General features: G+C 35.8%; 1 protein-coding gene across 1 annotated transcript in view; it reads left to right on the plus strand.

Annotated features, from left to right (window-relative positions):
- DCN (decorin) overlaps window positions 1–18,994 on the plus strand; it is a 38,211-nt gene that overhangs the window by 14,777 nt on the left and 4,440 nt on the right. Inside the window, exons 3-6 of the mRNA XM_008644327.2 lie at window positions 4,741–4,853; window positions 14,300–14,513; window positions 14,702–14,815; window positions 16,017–16,110. Of these exons, the coding sequence (XP_008642549.1) occupies window positions 4,741–4,853; window positions 14,300–14,513; window positions 14,702–14,815; window positions 16,017–16,110 (535 nt within the window). The remainder of the gene's footprint in view (window positions 1–4,740; window positions 4,854–14,299; window positions 14,514–14,701; window positions 14,816–16,016; window positions 16,111–18,994) is intronic.

Consider the following 18,994-nt stretch of genomic DNA (forward strand, 5'->3'; position numbering starts at 1 on the left):
AGCAGCATGTGCTAGTTGGGCTGGTGCAGTGCTGCACAGGAGATGGCTAGCCACTGATTGATTCACCCTCGGGGACCAGATAAGGGACTAATTATACCAGTCTTGGCTCTTCTCTGCCTAATTTCTGGTCTCATAAAATCTCCAGACCTATCAGCCTTCTGTCCTCTACAGGAGGTAAAGCAATCACAGCCAGACACTGCCATTTGTTTAAGAAATTATAATAAAAGGCTACAACCCACATGGATGAGATCCCACAGAGACAAGCTTGATTTCTGCAAAGTTACCTTCTCCAACCTCCCACTAAACAGGGATTCCTGGTCTGTGTAACATCTCCTCTCCAAAGGTGACTCTGGACTAACCTCTCGTGTGAGAAAGAAATTGGTTAACAATGCAATTATTCTGGCTTTTATTGAATATATTATGATGGTATTTGTTATTTCAAAAATCTGTGGTGTAGCAAGTAAATGTACAAAAAATTAGGAAAACTTCTGTCATGAGGTTTTCCTGTCATGAATAAAACTCATCTTATCTTAAGAAAAGGAAATATTCAAGCTTACTTACACACTTCCCCCCCCCCCCCGCTCCATTTTGTAGTCCTGTGGCTTATTCTGTTCTTCATGAGTTTTCATGCACATACATTTTTACACACATAAATGTATACTGGTGGGAATAATTGTTTGCTCCAGGTTGATAATGTAGAACAGTAGGAAATTTCTGCTTACAAAAATTCATAAGGGATAATAGAAATCTGAGCTGTGATACAGGAACTAATGGCTGTTCAACTTCTATAAAGAAGTCATGATTTCTTCCAAAGAAAAATTTCAGTGCAAATCAAAAGGTTGTTTTGACTAAGATACATGAACTGATTAATTAAATCTCTTCTATTTCCAGAATCTTTAAGCTCCTAATCTCAGTGTAAAGGACTTTGGAAGGGTGGAGCTATACCATTTCTTGGTATTTGTGAATAAATTGGTTTTTAAAAAATTTATTTGCCAACTTAAATAATAACTGACTTAATTTTATTTAACCAAAATAAATAAAGATATATGTACTTTCAACTTAACATACAGTGGGAAAGGCAGAAGAATCTAAATTTATAATCAGTTATAAGTTAATTTTAGGAACTAGAAGCCCGAAATATTTCCAGGGAACTGAATACCAAACTGTGTAGCACTGATTATTCACATAAAAACTCAGACTGTTATAAGAGTTTAATATGGCTTTTCAAGGAGCAAGTTTTAATGTATAAAAACATCACAGCCAAGAGCTGGAATATCTGTCTATACTGTTCTTAAAATGGTTGAGAGGTGACTCAAATGGTATTTTCCAAACCAGTTGTCCTTTTGGTTGGTATTACATAAATCTCACTGGAAGTTGTTTGTAGGTGGATGTGTGATCACACTGTACAGCACGGCTTCAGAAGTACACGGGCATCACTTGAGTTTCTTAGAAATCGGTGGTAAGGACACGATTACACAATTCCCCTCTAAACTTCTGTCTCCCAGACAGAAGAACCAAAAAGTCTTGGAATTCAAAAATTCATGGAATATGATAATTGTATCCCAGGAGCCATTTGAGCTTCCAGTGGGATTACAATTTTCTCCATTTGATTTAAACTCTCTCACAATGTCATGCCAGTTCAGGCTCCCCCACTCATCTGAACTGACTGCTGTTGACCAGAAAGGTTGGAAGCTTTGCTCTCCAGGCTGGGAGCCTTCAGCACAGGGATTATTTTGCAGTACACCAATGCTCCTCCTACATGTATCTATCTGGAGGTACATCAACTTATACAGAGACCTGCAATCTGAAGCACAAGCCAAAGTAAATGTGGATCTGGTCTACACCTCAAATGCAGTTAAGTCCTGAATTATTAGATGCTGATTTTGCAAGTCAGTGTCCAGATTCACCCATTTATAAACTCTTCCTCCACTGGAGAGCTCCAGATGGTTTAGCTTCCAGGTGGAGGATGTATTTAACTGCTTTCTGATAATGCAAGGTCTCCTCAGCAGCTGGTGTGTACCCGGTACTCATTGCTTTGCTCTTCAAAACCCACACAAGTCAAGGAAAAAAAATGAAATATAATGTTTACAGCTGGTTTTGAAAACATTTTTAAAAACAGCTCCAGGAATGTATAACAGAATATACATGGGATAGGTAACAAAATAAATTTTTATGGTGTTATTTAACACCTCAGGTGATGGCACTTATACTCTGCATGCAGAGCTAATTATTGAATTGTACATCAATTCAATAATGGCACTTATACTCTGCATGCAGAGCTAATTATTGAATTGTACATCCTTCTAGTTTCTAGTACAAGACAGGAAAGTGATGTTACAAATCATTTTCACAAATGGGTTTCTTACTATTAAATTTGTCTTATCTTTATAATACGAAACATTGGAAGTCTATTGCTCTGAGAAATTATCAGTTCTACCATATTCATGGATAACACTTAAGCTTTTAGAAACTGAAATGGGAAGCTTGAAAAGTACAGCTGGAAATTTAGTTTGAAGTTTAGTCTCTGGCAAATTATCGCTTCAGTGGCAATCCAAGTGTTCCCCAAGTGCTCTTACGAAGTATGTTCTAAGGGCATCCCATAAAGTGTGGCTGTACAGCTCTTGCACCCTATTGTCTCCCATAACACTTATTAGAGGTAAAGTCTACTAATACGAGTGTACTGACAACCAGAACATACTAATGTTACTTTAAATATAAGTAATTAAATCCTTGGGGTTTTTTATTTATATGTGAAAAACCCTATAGGAGTTGCTAGACTGTAGGAAGTTTTAACAAAATTATGGTCTTGAAAAAGCAGTGTATTTTGGGAAAGAATTTTTAGTTGCTGGCATCAGTCCTGTTCATGGAAGACAGAAGCTGTCCAAAGACAACCAACATACAAATTATACAGTATCACATTCTTATATATTTGGAACTCTAGTACTACACTTCTGAAAGTAATGAGGGTTTTGCAACTGTTGAAGTAAAAACAAAGTCCATGCCTAAATGAGGAAAACTTATTTTAGTAATATGAAGAATCTCAATCTATATCAAATATTTGTACACTGAATATCAGTAAGGTAAGCAGGATGAGATGTGAGTTTTAGCTGTTGTCAGTTTATGAAGCTTTTACTAATTCATTCCAGGCTGCATGGTTCTGCTTTTTAAACCTTTTGAATTCTGGTGTAATTAAAACTCAGTCAGGTGAATTTTTATTGCACTCAGTTTTAATAAAAATCTGATCCTAATATTTTAATATTTTTTATCTTACCATACTTTTACTTTACATATACACACATATATTCTGAGAAAGGATTGAAATAGAAGAAGTTTTGCTATACATAGGATTTTGACAGAGAAACCTGCATTCTGTGTGTGAAAACTCATTTTTGATGATCATTAAGTATCACAGAATCACAGAATGGTTGAATTTGGACATCAACTCTTGAGACCACCTAGGCCACTCCCCTGCTTAGGGCGGTTGCTTAGGGCTGTATCCAGACAACTTTGGAGTATCTCCAAGGATGGAATCTCTACAGCCATTGTGGGCAAATTGAATCTTATCTTTGGGAAGTATATCTCACTGTATTTGCAACGCCATGATTGGGATTTAAATTTATAGACTTTAAAAGATAACATATATATGTATATATTTTTCCTCTGAGAAGAATATCGTGTAGTCCACCGTCATTCTGGGAAAAGAGTGGAAATATTTGCAGAGAGATCTTTCCGAGAAGAGTTCAAATACAGCTTCAGGAATCCTAGTTAAAACATTTACTGGTGAAAAACCAGTTTTACTCAGAGAAGTCCACTTCTGTTACTTGCCCATATAGAGACTTTATTAGTGTCTAGAAATTTTTTCCTACCAACTACTCATTTAGCATTTCACATTCTGTTTAAAAAAAAAAAAAAAGGCTAGTTAGGAAAGAACGTTTTAATTTTGTGGTAAATCAGAACGACCATAAAAATTTGTTTTATTCCAAGTCACAGTATGAAAGGAAAGCTGGGTAAAGCAAGTGTTATTTAACACTAAATAATTTCATTTCCATGACTTCATCAGACTTACATATCAGCTATTCAGAAAATAGTCCCAAAGAGAGTCTTTAATTTAAACTGTCTGATGTTCTTTTGGCAGTTGTAGTGAAACCAAGAGATTTGTTCTCCAGAAAACTTGGACATAGTTTCAGTTTAAAGAAAAGGGGGAGGTGGACTGGCGGTTTGGTTTTTTTTTAAGGTGGACTTTACTGCAATTTATTCAGTTACTGTCAAACAAACAGCATTTTTTCTGGAAATTATTATAATTAACTATTGTACTTCTTTCAAAAAGCCTAGTACATTTTAAAAGCAGGAAATGTTATCTGTCCACAAAAGCTAACACCCAGTGAAAATAAAAAATGCCATATCTCTTTCCAAAAGAAATTTTAGTCACACAATTGAGTAGAATAGAACATGTTAGAAAGTATTTTCCCGAATTAATCCTTTGCTTTAAGCTATAACTCAGATATATTCTCAGAAAAGCCATAATGGAAGTGTGAATAAATAAATGTTGGTTCAACTTAGCAAAATAAAACTCTCTTTGACTGGCTGGAGACAGAAACACTTTCAAATAAGTCTTCATAAGCTGCTTCAGGAAATTAGTTCTAGAAATGGTGTTTACTGAAAGGAAAATGCTGCTAAGAAAGGCGCTGTCCCTTATTTAAAGTTTCTTTCAAAGTCAATTGTTCTTCTCACTGTTGCTAGGTCTGGAAAAGGTGCCAAAAGACCTTCCCCCAGACACAACCCTGTTGGACTTACAGAACAACAAAATCACTGAAATTAAAGAAGGAGATTTCAAGAACCTGAAGAATCTTCATGTAAGTGTAAAAATGACCTGGTATTTGCCAACAAAAATGGGGAGAAAATGTGATTTTAGCCTGGTACTGTGTTTTTTAAGGAAAACTGATTAAATACTTTGTGATCTTCCTCCACCAGCCCAGCCTATTTATTTCTATTCCCATTCATCTCCTGCAAACTTTCTTGTCCTACTACAGAAGTTTCTCATCTCTTTTCAGCTCTTTATACCTGTCTCCTGTCCATTCAGTCCCCTGATCTCCGTCATAACTTCTCTCACATATTTATTTCTGTTTTCAGTCTCTTTGGCACAGTGACTTGGTTATTTCCGTCTCAACCCTGCCATGTCACTCACTTATTACTGCATTTCTTCCCCTCCCACCTCTGAGTTCACCGAGATTTGTATGTGCCATGTTTGTCAGCAGATATTCTGTACTAATTTTAATTCAAGAATCTTTCCAAATCACTCTTCTGCCCCCTGCACTACAGTGAAACTGTGTTTTTGCAATAACTTTCTCTTAGCTAAGCTCCACCCTCATCGTTCTTTACCTGCCAGTCTCTTCTAACACTGCTGTCTGGTTTCTTCTTTGCTGAAATATTTTCCTTCCTTTTCTGTGACTACATTTTTTTTCTTTCTGGTTCACCTCTTCTTTTCCAAGTTTCCATCAGACAGCTACCTTCCTCTGTTTCTAAATTCTTTTGCTCTGTCTGAGGTTGTCCTCCCTGCCTATAGTTTTTATCAACATCTTAAAATTCATACCTCATACTTTTGCCTCAGTTTTGTTGAAATATCTTTCTTTAGAGAGCAGAAAAAGGCTCTTCTCTGTCTTTGAAAGTAATGCCCTAATTCAGGCATATGTCTGAAAATATTTTTCTACCCTTTCAACAACTCATTCTGTGTATTCCTCCATTTGATCCTTTATTATTATAAACAATATATTATTTAGCTTTGCTTCCCTGGCTCTTTGCAGCCTCATTCTATTCTATTCTATTCTATTCTATTCTATTCTATTCTATTCTATTCTATTCTATTCTTTTTCACAAACAAGGAGCCAACTCCCACTTTTTGTCCATTACTGGTGCCAATGTCATCACCCAAGGAAGCACTGTCTCAAACAAGAACCTGATTTCTACCACTCATACTTGGAAAAAAAATCCTATAAAATTTCACCTCTTTTAATTTCTTCCAAAGTCCCTCTTAAATATTTGTTTCAATGCAACATCAAGAAGACAGTTTTTTAAAAGTATCTAGTAATAGATAGAGTGCCAGACTGTCCATAGGGAAGGGATCTGCACGGTGAATCATGATGAAGCTCATGTCATCTAATTTTAGCATAGGTGTCTATACTTGATCTACTCCCACAGATAACCTCTAAAGTCAACAAAACACGTTTTTCCACATCACATTTCAGTAGGCTAGGTTTAAGAATAAGACAACTTGTTACCCAGATTTTTTTTCAATTCCCTTCTTTGGCTGCAGAACAGATTTGACACTGTAATTCCTGCCCATTTGTTTTGCTTTTCTTCCACCTTGGAAAAAAGTCCTGTGTTTTCAGTGAAGATTATCTACAAGGTTCTAAAAGAGACAGAATTATTATCAGTGAAATTAATCTTTTGGCAATCCTTCTTCATGAGGCTGCATTAAATGAGTCAGAGCATGGTGTTGCAGATGAAAATCACTGCTCCCAGTGACTTCTACCCACTTGGCACTTGGTTCAGGACTCAATTACACATCCTGCTGTGACTTACATTGTTGTGAACTATTTTATCTCATTGAGGTTAACTCTAAGGGGTTTTCTTTGTTTTGTTTTGTTTTTTTCTTTTTTTAAAATAGATACAATTTAATAGTGAATTAAATAAATAACTCCTCAGGGAAGAAACTGTTTGTTTGGCTTACACACGAAAGTACCCAGTACATGCTTAGGGACCACTGGAAATCATATATTAGCATAAATTTTAACAAATAACTTTTAAAACTGCAGTTCTCTCAAGGTCCCTTTCCAACCCAAACCATTCTATGATTCTATGATCTCCTCCCCAAAAAAATAATTTAGTCATGCAGTACATTTATGTAACTAGGTACTATCTTTGCTCTCAGCAGGATGTGTAATATCTGGGAGCGATTCCCATTCCCCAACTTTCAATTAAATAATTTTCAGAGGGAGTATTGTTTTTAGAAAGTAAAACTCAAAAGCATTGTTATTGACAGAGTTCTATTATCTCACTTATTTTAAAGATATGTGAGTGCGTGAGATATATATATAAAATGTATGTGCTTTTTAATCTTATTTCCTGATAGATATGGCTTGGGTTAATGTCACACTTGACAATGTGATGTTCAAAAATTTCTTAGACTTTACTAAACTTTCTTGTACTCTACTAAAACAAGAAGATTTACAAAAATTAACAGTATTATCGTTCCAAAATCTAAAATGAGAAACTGGAGTTAATCTTTTGCTTGAAGTGATCACTTAAGGGAACAATTCTTTAAACACCAATTTTCACAAGTCTTGGAAAAAAAAAGCTTATACAGTTTTTTTTCTTTTGAATAATCCATTAAAATACCATCTTAATACTTACAGCTGTCACCAACCACAGGTGCATTAGTTTAAGAAGAGATTTTCATGGACAAGTAGAGTAGAACCTAAGGTTCAGCTGGTACTGAAACACAGAATAAGTAGAGAGAAAAGAAAGGATTTACCTATAACTTGCCTATGGCTTCTCTTTCAGTACAAATGTAACTGCTTATGCTACACAGCACTGGAGATGAAAGAGAAATTTGAACCTACCAAAATATTCTTTGCATTGAAAATTTTCCTAAGTAGATTTCCCAAGAGTACCTAAAATTTGCAGCTGTGGAAATATGGCAAGCAATTAGAAGAGGATGCAACTAAAGGAATATTTACCTGCAAATAATAGATTTCTGACAGGAAACACCAGAGTCTACAGTTATAGTGCACTTGATATTTCTACAGTTTTAAATTATCCTGGAAAAAGTGGTTAAACTATAAACGTTGTACTATAAAAACTGGCTGAGACTTCCCTCTATGTGAAAATGAAAGAGAAGATTTTTTTGTTTGGTTGGTTTTGGGGTTTTTTTTGTTTTTAGCACAGCACTTGAGAGAATTGGGGAGAAATTGAAGACAGTCTTTTTTAAAGGCTGAAGACTGAGTTTCATGGTTTCAGAAAACTGTCTGATATTATGTAAGAAATTTGCTCACAGCTTAGACCTGTGGCAAAAAAGTCAGACAGGAAAGCTATTGGAAAAGCCAGGAAAAAAGTCTCTATTTCTATGGAACTGTCAGAATTTTCCAGGCAGACTGACATTTCTGGATGGAGTTCAGTACTTTGACCCCATGGACACAATAAAGAATCCAAAATACTACATGAGTAAGCCCTCATGCAGATTGAAGGAGGAGTCTACACAAACAGCACATGGAGTTGCAGGCTGTGTGGCAAAGCCAAAGCAAACGAGCATAATGCCTGGCACCTGGAAAAAGAGGTGAAAGAAACTGCTCTGGGTTAGATCCCTGTAAGAACAGCACAAAAAACAGAACAGTGACTGCATGCTTTTCCAACAAGAATTTTTCAATTGGCACAGTGCTAGTGTAGCGAAAGAAGATGAATGTTCTATTGGCCTGAAATCAAATGGAATATTACTTAATTGAAGCGAGTGGAACTGTGCAAACCCATGGCTGTGCATACAACAGTGTTAACACCAGCTTTGTTTAAACTGAAGGAAAAGACCCACGAGATAAAAGATTTAAATTTGGACGTTAAAGTTATTACCATATCCACACTAAAGGATTATCAACACTAAATATGGAGGCAGAGAAACTGAAACATGCTTTGTAGCAATAGCAAGTGGAAAAATAATGCATTGGATTAGAAGGTTTCATGCCATCCTTTTTTTTTTATATAAAAACCCAACAAAATAAAATAAAACAAAACAGCCAACCAAAAAAACCCTCAAAAAACCCCAAACCAAACAAAAAAAAAAGTGAAGAAAAGCCTAAGAATATCTTTCAGGGATACAGAAAAGCCCCTAAGAGACCAAAAAATATTAATTAAATAATCCAGTCTTCTGATGACTCATTACAGCTTCAGTTCCTTTTTCCCAGGCATAATAAGATTGTGCAGCTTTAGGTTTCTAACAAATATTCAGAGGGGGAAAAAAAGTTAATCTTTCTGAAATAGAGCACTCCCTTAGAGAGTTTTCATTTCCTCAGACTCTCCTTTGCATTGTGCTTAACACACAGTGCGATTTTCCACTGGAACAAGCCTGCAGCACACCACATGCACAGAAAACTTCTTTCTTGTACAGTGGATAAAGATCTTTTCATGTGAGGAAAACAACAGGACAAAATATTTTGAGGTCCTTAAAATTGTGGAGAGTCAGCATACTAGGCTAATGACAGAAGGAAATTTTTATAGACTACAACAATAAAAAAATCAGATCAATTGTAATAAATTTAATGAATGACCAAAATTTCTTGTCATAGTAGGCAAGGACAGGATTGAAAGAAAAGGAAAATGTAGAACTGCCTGCTTCCTCGTCATCTGTGCATGTCATGTTGCATGAGAGGTACCAGTGAGAGCTCAAAAGCCAGGCAAACTAGGTCTGCAGCAGACTCGTTTGCTCTGTGAGATTATTCAACAAGGTACTGTGTGTGTGATCAAGCTGCTTTACACAAGCTTCTTTTGTTTGTACTGACAGGCTGTTTTTCCAATGCCTTGACATCTCCTTCCTTCACAATTCATTAATCTCTTCCCTATTGCTCCCATGCCATCCCTTTTTCCTGGCTTTTCTTAGCTATGTCCTCTTGATCCTAGGTTTGGATGATTAGAGAAGAATGTCAAGTTCTGGTTTTTGGGGGTTTTTTTGTTTACTTTGTTTTGTTTTATTTTGTTCTTGGGTTGTTTGTTTTTTTTATTTTTTCTGTAAGTGTACATACATTCTTAATAATTTGGTAGAAAACCTTGACTATATATCCAGGTTATAAGTATGACTTAACAACTGAAAACATAAGGTAAACAAATGGGATGAATTTTATTATTATTTTTATTGGCATGCCTGGCTCCTGAGGTTAAAGTTCCTAAGATATAACTGTTCCTAGCAGAACTGTAATAAAACCCAGGTAATAATGTAATACATATCTCAGGAAATTAAAGAAATTCCGTTGGGTCAGAGATTGACTTTTCAGTTTAAACCCCGAAGGATGCATGCATCAGTAAAGAATTAATGTTAGATAAGAGTACCATCCCCAGCTGGCAAAACAGGTGTATCACTATGTAATACATGCTGATAACAGTTTGCTGGTAGTTTTCCAGTTTAATTCTGGTTTTGGCAAGCCTCTAGCTTTAAACTATACTAAATTAAGATGAATGGGGATTGAAACCCCTCAGAACAGTCTCCTGAGATTCTCACATAACTAATTTACACCAGAAAATTTAATCCCCTGCTCCCCACCCCTAGACAGGGCAAAAATGGGAAGTTTTAGTAACCGCAAGAAGAACAACCGTATGCTAATTCCATCCTGACTGCTGCACTCTGCCGCTGCAGTTTGTCAGGGTGTATTTTGACAAAAGCCTGCCAACAAGGGTTCCAAAATTTTCCCGAATTGTGAATCCTCCTTTTTGTGTCAGGAATAAATGTTTGAGGTAGAAAGCAGGTCAGAGGGAGACAAATGGCCAGACTCCCACTGACTTCAACATAGCCAGCATCTATTCCTGTCATACAGTGATTTTTATTTTTTTTCCTGACTACAGAAATACCAGAGGTGTTTCACTAAAAAAGAAAATCATCTTTGGAGAAAAGCTTAAACCTTTTTTTCTCTCTGAACACCACTTAAACTGCCAGTCATGATAAGGTGGTGTGATATTATAACTGAGTCAATGTTTACAGTGCAGTTTACATGCTATATAATGACAAAGGAAAAAAACTTTATCTCAGGAAAATGAGGATGGAAGTAAAGTTTTCTCTTTTCCATGGCAAATTACTATGAACCTTCTCAGCCTGACTAACTGATGTATTAATACTTTATGTATTTATGCCTCTTTATTTTTTCTTTCTTTATTGCCTTTTTTTTACTTAAGGCCATATGTCATCGCACCCATACCAGCTCATGTTGAAGGCTGTACATTTGTATGATCAGTCTTTTGTATTGTGAATTTGTGATGTGTTTCAAATATTTTTGGGGGGAGGGGGTTGTAGGGGTTAGGAAGTATATTTATTCTAAATGACATATCTTTTTTCTTCCACTAAAAGTGAAAGTGTGGAAGAAGTTAGATTTTCAAATAAAAGCATCAGTTCCTGTGACTTCTGTTCTAGGCTGTCATATTTCTGCCAAATCATTTCATACCAGCAGCATTGCAAGCAATGTCTGTGATCAAGGGCTCCAGCACTGTGAACACTTTCAAACCAACCCTTATTTTTCTCTCCAAGTACTTCTTGCCATGTACAAACTTTTTGTATGCCCTTTAACGCACTGAATGTAATGTCCCACCATGCCATCTGGGCTTTATTCAGGATAGCTGGTCCATGTGACCTGTTTTTGCCTAAGATCCATTCCTCTGTAACACTGCCTGCAGATGTTTTCCCTAGGTTTTTGTCCCCTAGTTCCTGTTTTCATTGACCTCTAAATCCCCTGAGTTTTTAATTTTACTTTATTTTGGTTTGGTTTAGCTTTTGTTACATGCAAACCATACGGGACACATTCTCAGGAAAGTAAACATCATTGCTGCAAGGCTAATGACTTAGTTCTTTAAGTATGGGATATAATAGCGTTATTGTGAAGTGGGAAAGGAATCCAGGACTATGGCTTGCCAGGTGCTATACTGGTGTGTTATCCTCATCATTTGCTGTTGCTCTGGGAGACAGTAAAACTTCACTTGCAAACTCTAGTGTGTGGGTTTATTTTTCCCTCTTTACAGCTGCACAAAAATGTGGAAAAATAATGCAGATTTAAAATACTGGGAGCAGGGACTTGCAGAGAAGTGGGAAATAATATTCTGGTACAGAAAAAGTTGTAAACTCTGACTTGTGGTACCTTCCCACTTTATACCACCAAACATATGTTCCCACTGTGAAATTAGTATTTTTATACATACCTTTGATATAACACCATCATTTCTACATGAGAGAATCCTTGAGTGTTTGAATAAAACAATTCTGTGTGTTTCCCCAGGATAACATTTACACATTCAGGAGAAAGCACTGGCAAAGCAGAACAGATTCATCCTAGGTACCTAGATAACTTCTGGGTTTGATCAAGGGTATCAGCTACACTCTGAAGAGATATAACAATCAACTACTCAGAGAATATTTACAGTGCCTAGCTGAATGTATACCTACCTGTTTCCATCAAGAAATATTTCACATCAGATCATCAGTTGTGATAAATGTTGCCCAATTTTTTTTATTTAAGAGGTAACAAAGTTAAAAGAAATCAAAGAAAAAATAAAAAAGGTAAGGCAGATATTTAGCTGAAACAAAAGGCTAAGCAGTACGAAGCAAGACGCAGGATAAAAATTTCAAATGCTCATAACGTGAGTCCAAACTCACTGAGTGTTGGGTTAGAGATCTATGGAAAAGAAATCCATGGTGAAATTAATAAAAATAAAGCACAATGTAATTAGCAGTAGCACATTCAATTATTGAAAGTAAAACAATGTAAAAGACTAATCAGCATAATTCCAACTGTACCACTTTTAAATAACTGGATTTTTTGCCATGTCCTAATACTGTACAGGTAGCTGAATTTCTCTACAAGCAGAATCTACATCTGTATCACAATTCTGGCCATCATGAATCAGGAAACCACTCCCAATGAGTATCCATGTGTTCTCATGTCAGATTTTATAATACAGGCCCAAATTAAATATAGTTGGGGCCATGGCTTCCACTGACCAACATATTTATTTTGGGACAGGCTTATTGTGAGGGAAATACTCTGCTGAACTGTGGGTGACCTCTTCTACCTCCTCGTGCATATGAGTTATTTCTAACCAGCATACAAAATTAAAACCAGATATGTTCAGCCTTCCATGCACTTGATGAAGCCATGCGGAGTACACGCCGCTGGCTTTGCTCAGGGCGATCTGCAAGAGGAGTCCATTAGGGGAAAAACACACATCACCATTTTAAACTATCTTCCCACTTCTCTTTCAGTTTCCATGATGGAGAGGTGCTGTCACAGAGACTGATAGTATTGTCATTGTTTTAGTACTTAACTGATAGTGGGATAATTCAAACACTCCATTTTCCTCCAAGAAACAGACTGAAGTGTAATTCTGAAAATAATGAAAGTGTATGAAAATGCTCTGAATGTTCACTATAGTATATACAACTTTTGTCTTCTGTTTCTGAAGCTAGCATAATGGAAAAAAGATGCCCTAGTAATAAATATAAGTAGATATTATACCAATATTAATATGGCCCATTCTACCTAATCCACTGCACAAACATGCAGCACTGTAAATCTAATGAGTACATAGCAAACAGATGGAATTATAAGAGTCATTCCAGTATCTACTGTATCTGAAATACTTTCCATTAATGTGCTATGACAGTAATGGGACCTTCTTCTCTCTTTTTGTGTCATGGTGAATTAATCTATGAGACTTAGAAGTAATGTACAATTTCAGAGTCACACAGAGAATATCTGTTACAGATAACAGTTCTTTCATGGAGACCTTTCTCCCCTGGCTGAACAGACAGCCAGTTTGCTTAGAGTTACCCTGAGTGTAGATATCAGAGTTGTGAGAACTGGATTAGGCACTGACAGGGAAGGGAAAGTGGGTACGGTCCATGATTCCCAACTGCAGGACTTTGAGCACGATGCTTCAGATTGTTCCCCTTCCATACAAAGTTTCGCTTATCAAAAAGATAGCTTATGTCTCTGCAAAAAAAAAAAAAAAAAAAAAAAAAAAAAAAAGGTTGTTTTTGGTCAGAAATCCAGTAAGTGTAGTCTTATAAGACTAAGAGGAACGAGGTGATATTATGCATATTTTTATTAAGCTGGGCTGTGACTTCACTTTATTGAGTATTTCTGTTCAGGAGAAACTGGTTAGAAGTGTTGTGTGATGATGGGTAAGATATAAGAGTATCCTTAGGATAAACAAAGTCAGGAAAAAAATCCCAAACAGACAAAAATTATATATATTTTTTGTGACTGTCTTGTTCTTCACAGCTTTCAAATGGGAACAATTTTACTTATTCTTGAACATAAATTGTGGATGCTAACAGAAGCAATGAAATAAAAGTATTTGTTCTCTAGGACTTATCTTTCACTGTTTCAGAGGATTATAATCTTTTTTTTAGTACTGCATTGCATTTTCTTCAGCTCACATAATTTGCCATCAGAAGACATCAAAAGGCACTAGAAAATAGTAATAGTTTTTAAGTGTTTCACCGCTAAAGTAATTTCCCTTGTGATCATCTGAGATCTCCTTGATTATTACTCCACAGGCACTGATCCTTGTCAACAACAAAATCAGCAAAATAAGCCCATTAGCTTTTGCTCCTCTGAAGAAACTGGAAAGACTTTACCTGTCTAAGAACAACCTGAAGGAACTCCCAGAAAACATGCCAAAGTCTCTCCAGGAGATACGGGCTCATGAGAATGAGATCTCCAAGTTGAGGAAAGCTGTCTTTAACGGACTGAATCAAGTGATTGTCTTAGGTATGAGCATGAGAAATTATAACAAACACTACTGAGTGTTTTGTCGAGATGTTGTTTTTAGTTTGATCAGTGATTATATGTAGAAAACCAACAAATGCTTCAATAAATTGTCTCTCTGAATTAGCTTTGACCTGAAGAATACAGGTACCTACACTGCAGCACAGCTCACAGTCATGTTTTGTTGGCAGAACTAGGCACCAATCCAATCAAGAGCTCAGGCATTGAAAATGGAGCTTTCCAGGGGATGAAGAGGCTCTCCTACATCCGTATTGCAGACACCAACATTACAAGCATCCCAAAAGGTAAGAAATTCAATTACTATTTCAGAGATTTGCACAGGTATAATTTGGAAACTTTTAGTCAGTTGGGAAAAAACATATTATGGAAGATTTTTGACTTAGTCCTAGTCCTTAGACTATCTATTTTTAGATCAGATGACCTTAATTAGTTTGGAAAATTTTGGCGTTTGATTACGAGAGGGTTCACGAGAGGTGCACTGTAAAATGTCATTTTATGTTATTTTTCTTTTCTTGTCTCATGGCTGAAATATAAAATGGAGGAACATTTTCAGCCTCCAAGCCTGGTTATTGAGCCTGATCAACATTACAAAACTGTAAATTTGTGTAGAATTAACTGAAGTTGTACAAGCATAAAATCAGCTCTCGATGAGTCTGTGGGTTTGAAGCCAAAAATACTGTCCCTCTAACAAAACAGAAACCTTTGCTAGTTTTCAATAGTAAAGTATTTAATTGCAAATTCCTACAAAATAAGAACAATTTCACTGTAATTTATTAAAAACAAAACAAACAAACAGGAATGGTTCTGTTACAGAGGAAATTATATTCAATTTATTCATACTTCAGCCAACAGATTGTTTTGAAATGGCTGAAAACTTTTTGAAAGATAATATTGGTTATCACTTTTTTTTCTTCCCATATTTCCTGTTTTGGATGTTCCTTTGAGGGACCTTGGATAGGTAAAATGTTTCCTCTTTTTTTTCCCTGATAAACAGAATTTGTAAACTATTATGGACTCTAGCTAAAATAACATTAGAATTATTTTGTCTCATACTTACAATTGCATTTTCTACTGCTGTTACTTGTCAAATATCTAGGTGCCAGGTGTTTGTACATTTATGTATGTGGGTAGTCTGACTAAAATTAAAGTTCTTTCTCCTACAATATTTTATATGTGCTATTTACATTATCATGAAGGCTAGAAGTAATAACTGAGAAGAATTTAATTTAGGTATTTTTCAAGAGTTAACTGTTTTATGATGACTATAGGAGCTTGGTCTTATTTCACACTAAATAAATTGCTACTAGCTGTTTTCAGTTTCCCTGATTGTGAAAGTTCTTTATTCCATTTACTGAATTGTTCATGGGTGTGTTTAGAAAAAATCTTTTGTCAACTGTAAAAAACCCTTGGTATAATACAAGTATTTTTTAAAAAGAAAAGAATCCAGTTTAATCAAAAGTAATTTGATGGTATTCTCTCTTTCAGGCCTTCCTCCATCCCTTACTGAACTCCACCTTGATGGCAACAAAATCAGCAAAGTTGATGCTGAAGGTCTCTCTGGACTCACCAACTTAGCAAAGTAAGAATTAATTTCTTCTTTTCACATAAAATATTAGTTGAAATTGCAATCACCACACACACAATTAGAAAACATCAGTCTGGGCTTCATTAGTATTAGAATCATTGAAATAGCCATAACTTAGCAGAAAAGGCTTCTAAGGATTTGTGTACTGATTGAAGACAACAAACACTTCTCTTGTTTTCCTGACAAAACTTTTTGTTTGTTTTCAATTGAGTGCTATATGCTCAGGACAACTGTTTATTTGCTTTACCAAAAAAAAAAAAAAGAGAGAATAATTAGATTTTTTTAAATTATGCATGTTTCTTTCATTGTATGTCCATCTTTGGTTTATGAAGCTTTCTTGGGACACAGCATTGCTCATGCAGTTTGTCTAGAAACTGAGGAAAAAGCACATGGGAACCACAACTTCTTTCAACAATGGTTCCTTTGTTTCTCAAGAAAGGCAAGACTGCAATGGGTCCAGGAACATGATTAAGAAAAAAAATCATAAAATTTAGTTGAAAAATTGACACTGTCAGAGTGACTTTACTCTGCTAATCTGTGACTATATTGTTGAATAAGTTTCTCTAACTGTAGGAAAATAAAATAACAATTCCCAAAAAGCAGTTATACAGAATGATTTGGGAATTCATTCACATCAAAAAACATGTAGCATAGTAAAATGGGCCTTTACTACAAATTATTTTGATAATTTAGGACTTTAAATTTTACTATGGAAATAATTTAATGGATCAAAATGACTGATAATCAAGACTGTTAATCAGATTACTGAATCTAATTAATGAATTTTCATCTCAATCATTCTCTTGTTATAATGAAGGCAGAAAACAGAAATCGGAGAAAGATTACTGAGCAGCAGGAGTTAAGTTTACTAGTATTTATAGTAGCTTGGACAGCAATTCAATGAAGTGAAGTACATAGTAACACAACACATATTTTGGATCTGAAAATTTCAAGATATAAGGTTTAGAACAGCTTTCAAGGGCTTATAAATTAAGACATTTCATCTTATGTTTTACGTTCATATTAGATCACAGACTCAAAAAAAAGTTTGTCTTAGATTTTGATGAAAAAATAAAAATACTATAATCAGGGGTTAGAGGACTATGAAGCAGTTATTTTTTGTAACAGAGGCTTAGTATAGAATTTAACACTCGTCAGAGAAATTATGAAAACTTTCAAAACCAAAACAAGATGATAACTGCTCAGGTAGAGAGTAATTTACATTACTGGATGTGGGGGTTGTGGGGCGTGTGAGCTGTCCTGCAGATGACACAGTTTTTATGTTCTCACATTCACTCTTGGAAAACACTACAGGCAGCATCACATGGACAACACTGTTGGAAGTCTGCCTTAAGACATAAAGTTTTAAACAGCAAGTGCTAATGGACTCCTAAAAATATCTAAACTTGGGCTGCTTCTATTGTGGCTGTACTGTATGGAGCAACAAGATACTCTGTTGACCATGATGTGGAAATGTGGAGCTGCTCAGAGCAGGCACCAAGTTTTAAACCACTTGCTGCCCTGTGCTTAAGCAGGTAACCTCAGCATAGTCAGAGATCCTCTTTTGCAAAGGTGAGAGGTAAGGCAGAACACAGCTTGGTGAACAAGGAGGACACTGTCCAAAACAAAACACACAGGTGAGGGAAGGAGGGAGCTATGGAAGAGCTCCAGCCCAGCATACCAAACCCCAGTTTTTATTTACACATTGAAGTTTTCAGAGATATTAGGACAGGGTCAGACAACCTTGTTCATGTCCACTCAAGTTCAACAGTCTAATTGCTGCCCTAAAGCACAGTTAAACTTTGAGAAACAGGTAATTTTTCTGAGTGTGTTAAGGTATTTTAAACTGTAAAATGTTTCATGCAAGAGCTTGGTGTAGGTCTATTGCTCATTTTCTTTTGAGTTTTCCTGCATTCTAGTAGATGTACAATATTTGTCCTTTTTATTTGGTTGTTTTCCTTGTAAAATCACTCTTAAGTCTTTCAAAAGTCTTCATAGACTGCTTCAGTGAAAAACCAATAATCTTATGAAAGTAAACCCAACAAAGACTTTGCTGATTACACACAGGAATGAGCTCCAAGAAGATATTCACATTACACATCTGATATTACTAATGTCTATATCCTATTAAAGCTTACTGAAATAGTCTAGCTCCATACAGTGGAATTTGAACCAAGCAAAGGGAGCTTTAGACTAGATATTAGGAAAAATTTCTTCATTGAAAGTCTAGTCCAGCACTTCAACAGGCTGCCCAGGGAAGTGGTGGAATCACCAACCCTGGAAGTGTTCAGAAGTCATGTGGATGTGGCACCTGTGGATATGGTTTAGTGGTGAACATGGTGGGGTCGCATTAACATTTGGACTCAGTGATCTTAGAGGTTTTTCCAACCTTAATGGTTCTTTGATTCTAAGCCCATAATAATAATAATGATATTGAGCATCACGAAGTTTCTTTCAAAAAAAATGGTGGAAATGGTCCAGCAGGGATGTTGGAGAAAAAAGGTGAAAAAGTATTTGAGAATTTCTTCAATTTTGAGATATGTTTTTGATTATGCTCTTCAATGATTTAGAACATTGGGGCTAGATCTACTGAAACACAGGAAAAATGTTACTCATTCATGAATATAAAAGGAAGTAATATATCAATGTATGAAGCGAAAATGATTTTTCAAATTCTTCCCTTTTTTTTCCTATGAGAAGGATGATGAAGACCGTATTCTTTCCCAACACTCTTAATCACCCTCTGTTTTACACAATAATATTGACTTACTTCATCTGTAAGCATAGCCCCAAGTGACTGAGAGTTTTTTGTAAGACAGTTAGAGGAGATGTAATTATATATAATTTCACTCCTCCTGGGATTTAGGTCCACTTCACT

Source organism: Corvus brachyrhynchos, unplaced genomic scaffold (genome assembly GCF_000691975.1).
Source record: "Corvus brachyrhynchos isolate BGI_N302 unplaced genomic scaffold, ASM69197v1 scaffold242, whole genome shotgun sequence".
NCBI lineage: Eukaryota > Metazoa > Chordata > Aves > Passeriformes > Corvidae > Corvus > Corvus brachyrhynchos.